The sequence below is a fragment of the Limulus polyphemus genome, unplaced genomic scaffold, assembly GCF_000517525.1.
Source record: "Limulus polyphemus unplaced genomic scaffold, Limulus_polyphemus-2.1.2 Scaffold114, whole genome shotgun sequence".
Lineage (NCBI taxonomy): Eukaryota > Metazoa > Arthropoda > Merostomata > Xiphosura > Limulidae > Limulus > Limulus polyphemus.
The window spans coordinates 94,254-98,589 of NW_013665724.1; the positions used below are offsets into that span (position 1 = coordinate 94,254).

The 4,336-nt window shown below is 34.3% G+C and overlaps 1 protein-coding gene across 4 annotated transcripts in view; it reads right to left on the minus strand.

Moving 5' to 3' along the window:
• Positions 1–4,336, minus strand: part of LOC106471619 — a 54,716-nt gene that overhangs the window by 30,315 nt on the left and 20,065 nt on the right. Inside the window, exon 1 of one of the 4 annotated variants that reach the window (XM_022401100.1) lies at positions 2,751–2,862. The exons of the other annotated variants lie outside the window; for them this stretch is intronic. Coding sequence (XP_022256808.1) covers positions 2,751–2,846 — 96 coding nt within the window. The 5' untranslated portion in view covers positions 2,847–2,862. Of the gene's footprint in view, positions 1–2,750; positions 2,863–4,336 lie in introns of those variants that run through there. 4 annotated transcript variants of the gene reach the window in all.

Here is a 4,336-nt window from a genome sequence, read left to right on the forward strand (position 1 = left end):
TGGTACTTAGTGTTGTCGTTCATTATTTTAGCGTCTCTTTACTTTGGTACTTCGTGTTGTCGTTCATTATATTAGCGTCTCTTTACTTTGATACTTCAGTGTTGTCGTTCATTATTTCAGCGTCTCTTAACTTTGGTACTTCAGTGTTGTCGTTCATTATTTTAGCGTCTCTTAACTTTGGTACTTAGTGTTGTCGTTCATTATTTTAGCGTCTCTTTACTTTGGTACTTCGTGTTGTCGTTCATTATATTAGCGTCTCTTAACTTTGATACTTTGTGTTGTCGTTAATTTTATGAATTATTATTATTATTACTTTATTAGGTTCGTTTAACTTTTTTTATTCCTAAAGAGTCACTTCTAAATAATAAAATTGATACAATCTAGAGATTTAAATATTTTAAAGAAATGTTTAGAATAAATAATTTTACTATATAAGGTACGTAAGCGTGGCTCATTATACAAGTTTTTATAGATACGCATAGTGCGTGTTTTTGTTTTTTATGGGTCCATCTTATACTAACGGTATAGATTCTGAAGATAAAGTTCGTGAAATTCATTGTGAAAATGGAAAACAACGTAAAGAAGTAAAGATCCGGTTTGCAGTGACATCTAGGTGAACTTGTTATTTAACAGAGGGTAATTTTCCTTTATGCAAATCACATTGTAACAAAATCTAATGCTTTAGTCTTGACGAGTGACAGCAAAAAGTGTTTGCTAACATTTTATACAAGATCCTCTAGTGATTGTTTTTTCTTGTACACTCGCAATGAATCCCGCCTCAAGTTAATCTATGCAAACACATCGAAGATCTCCCAACTCTGTTTATCACACTGCTGCCTACCTTTCTCGCCCCCTGCATCTTAAACCTAAATATATGCAAATAAATGTAAGCTTTTCTTTTGAATTAATAAGACTAAATTACTTGTAATAAATGATTAATGAGAGGGAACGAATATTGGTTATCCTATAACTAACTACTCGTATCTCATGATGTGCATTACGTCATTACTGACGCACTTGTGTTCATAAATAAAGACAACAGCGAGAAACACTCCCACGTAGAGTAATAAAAAGTGTATCAGTCCGGTCGTAAGAAACTATCAGGTCCTCATAAGCTTTAAAGCAATTATTTAATTAGTTTTCCTTTTACGGTCTTCAAACATGCTATATAATTTGTTTTACATGCAATTCTGTTATCCTCTAAGAAAACCACTTTAGGCATGTTAGTTTGTTTTGTAGTTTCACGCAAAGCTACAGAAAGGGCTATCTGCATACGCACAGCCAGTCGTCTCTAATTTTGAAACGATAGAATATAGGGAAGGCAGTTAGTTAATAGAACCCACCGCGAACGCTAAGATTACTCTTGTCAGATCGAACTGAGGGATTTGACCATTCTTATAGCTTACCCACAGCTCTACAGTGCTGAGCATGTTTTTGCAACAAACGGACGCGAACCAGGAACCATTTGGATTCACACTTCAGCCCGCACACGCTAACTGTTAAACCTCTGTTATTAACACAGGCAATGAATACTCCTTCCTAAATTCAATATAATTCTTCTTGTGCACAACGTAATACATTAAGATTCCTTTTTTTTCTTTCTTTTTTGCTTAAAATACACATTTTTCATTATACAAGTCAACTGAGCCGGGTGCAGTGGTTCTCAAACAATTTATATCGCGTCCTCCAGTTTGAGAACCATTGGTTTCTATTAACAGTTACAAATTGAGGAACTTGCAATTTTTGTACTGTACGATCACTTTGTTAGACACACAGAACGGGTGATTCTGTTAAAACAAAGCAACAGAAGCAGTTTACCACGCTAGTTAAACTTGTCTCGATAATTTCCTTCATATTAAACGGAGTTTATTTGTTTTTTAACTTGATACAGTCCAATGCAACAAAATTAGACGCAGTTCTCAGACGTTTTTCTCTTCAGCCTTCACCAGAAAGGCTGAAATAAAACATTAAACCTTATTCTTCTCCACCAGCTTCGTGAATAAGCAAAACTTACACTACGTGTTCTTTCGTACAAAAAAATCTACTTACACACATCATTGATAAAGATATCATTAACAATCTTCCACCGGACAAGCTATATTGTAAAAAGAGAATGATAGGCATAAAACAACTAAAACTATAAAGGATTTATAAGTGTAGTAGTAAAATCCACACGGCTAAAATGGAACGTCAAAAACACACAAGGTTTAACATTTTGTTGATGTCTACATCATCAGATACTACACTATTTCATGTCTACAACTTTTATAAGATGCGTTTTCTACTAAAGAAATCAAATGCGACATTTTAGTTAAGAAATTTGAGTTTCTCTCTTAATTCAAGTCCTACTAGTGGACGTAAAAGGAGAGATGAAAAAGATTATACTTTCAATATACAATGACTGAAAGGTCTACAAAAAATGTCGGAGTTAATGAATTCCATGTGACATATCTATTATTTGGCTTATAAAGTTAAATAAAAGCATATTTACTCAAGTTTTGCCTTATGGTCATTAGCACGAAACAAAGTTATTAACTTTTGTTTTCTTAACTACAAAGAACAAAAAAAAACGATGTTAAGTCTTCAACGAGTCATGACACGTGATGGTTTCTTCCTTTCACGTGAAGCCAGTTCTGTAACTGGTTATCATTTTCACTTGTTTGACCAATCAAATGAAGCTAAAATTCACTTTTCTGATACATTCACTGAAAAACTGTACATAATAACTATGTATTTCTTCAACAACTTACTTTTCCTGGAGGTTCATGCCCATGCCTCAAAGCGCAGATCTGGGTGACATTAACGTCTCTAGGATCTCTCGTTGGTGCAAAATTTAGCCGACACATATTGTAAAAGTTAGGTAAGATAATTACACTTTATCACAAACGAGTCACTAGAACTTCTGCTCTCTGTCGAGTCTTGATAGGTTTTAATAAGGCCCAACGATTCCAGGACCGTTCCACTTCATCATCCAATCACAGCGCTTGTGTTGAAAATTGTAATGTTACCATTTATACATTTATGCAATTGCAAGAGTACGCCTGAATAGATAAACATGACATATTCCTTAATAAATCTCACTAGGGGGTCTTCTAAATTATAGATTGATAGCCAATGATATGCAGCGACTGAATAATTCTAAAGACAGCCATGGAGACGCCATGACATACGTGTTTGAAGTCACGTAGACCAGCAATAGGCTTCGATACATCTCAGTTAGGCCTGTAAATTATAAAGCATGGTTCAATAGTGAACCAACCTTAACCAGTTAGCTTCCTCAAGAGGTCCTGATGAACATCTACAGAATATGTATCGCCAGTAATGAAGCGACCAAAGCCGTCCAAAATCGGGAAGCACTCTCGTTATAAGTTATAGTGGACTCATTAATTACTGTCTTCATTAATTACAGATTCTTGCCAAAGGCAAAGTTTAGAATGAGTCACCAAAGACCAAAGAAATTCACTAGCCTAACGTGTCCTTTCTTCTTTTTTTTTTACATAGGTTAGCGTTAAGTTTTCACCTAAATCACTATTCAGTACAAATTATCTTTCTGTTGGGAACAATTTGGGCTCCACATCATATATATTGATTATCCTATAACTTAACTATGATGCATATAAAAGACAAACACTTTCACTGTTTTAAGGCTAAAGAATAATGATGCCTTTCTTCGTTTTTTTTCCAGTATTATAACCCATTTCACTTACATACAGATAATAATTCGTAGGCAACATGCACTTTTTATTCCAATTCAGTAATATGTATACAAAGATAGAATTTTTGTACGTGTATAAATGTTTGGCTCAACGGAAAACGAACAAAATTACAACACTGTAAATCAATTTAAATATTCAAAAGTAAACCATAGTGAAACTTGCAAAAGTTGGGAAGTACGTATATGGACAGGCTTCCGTATTTACTGTGGAATACACCCAGTTCAAAGGAGTCATCTGTAATTTGTTTACAACTCTTCTCCAGCAGTCAACATAATAAACATGCAAGTAACCCCACGCAATGTGATGTAAGCACAAACTCTTATCTAGGTGATCGACAAGGCTAAGTTAAATCTATTGGAACTTGATATATCTAGTTCAGATAGAAGAAGGTCGTTTGCTGTCCAATTAAGGAAATTCTATTATTTGTGCTTTTCCAAGACAAACTTCAAATACAAACCACATGTATACAGATGAAGCCAGTGTAATGGTAGATGCATCACACAAAGTTAATTATTGTACAAACCAAAAATGATAAGCCAGTGAAACATTTTAAAACTCTCGAGAACAAACAGAAAAGACGCATAAAAAGTTAACTATAAAGTCTTTCCAACAGATGTTTG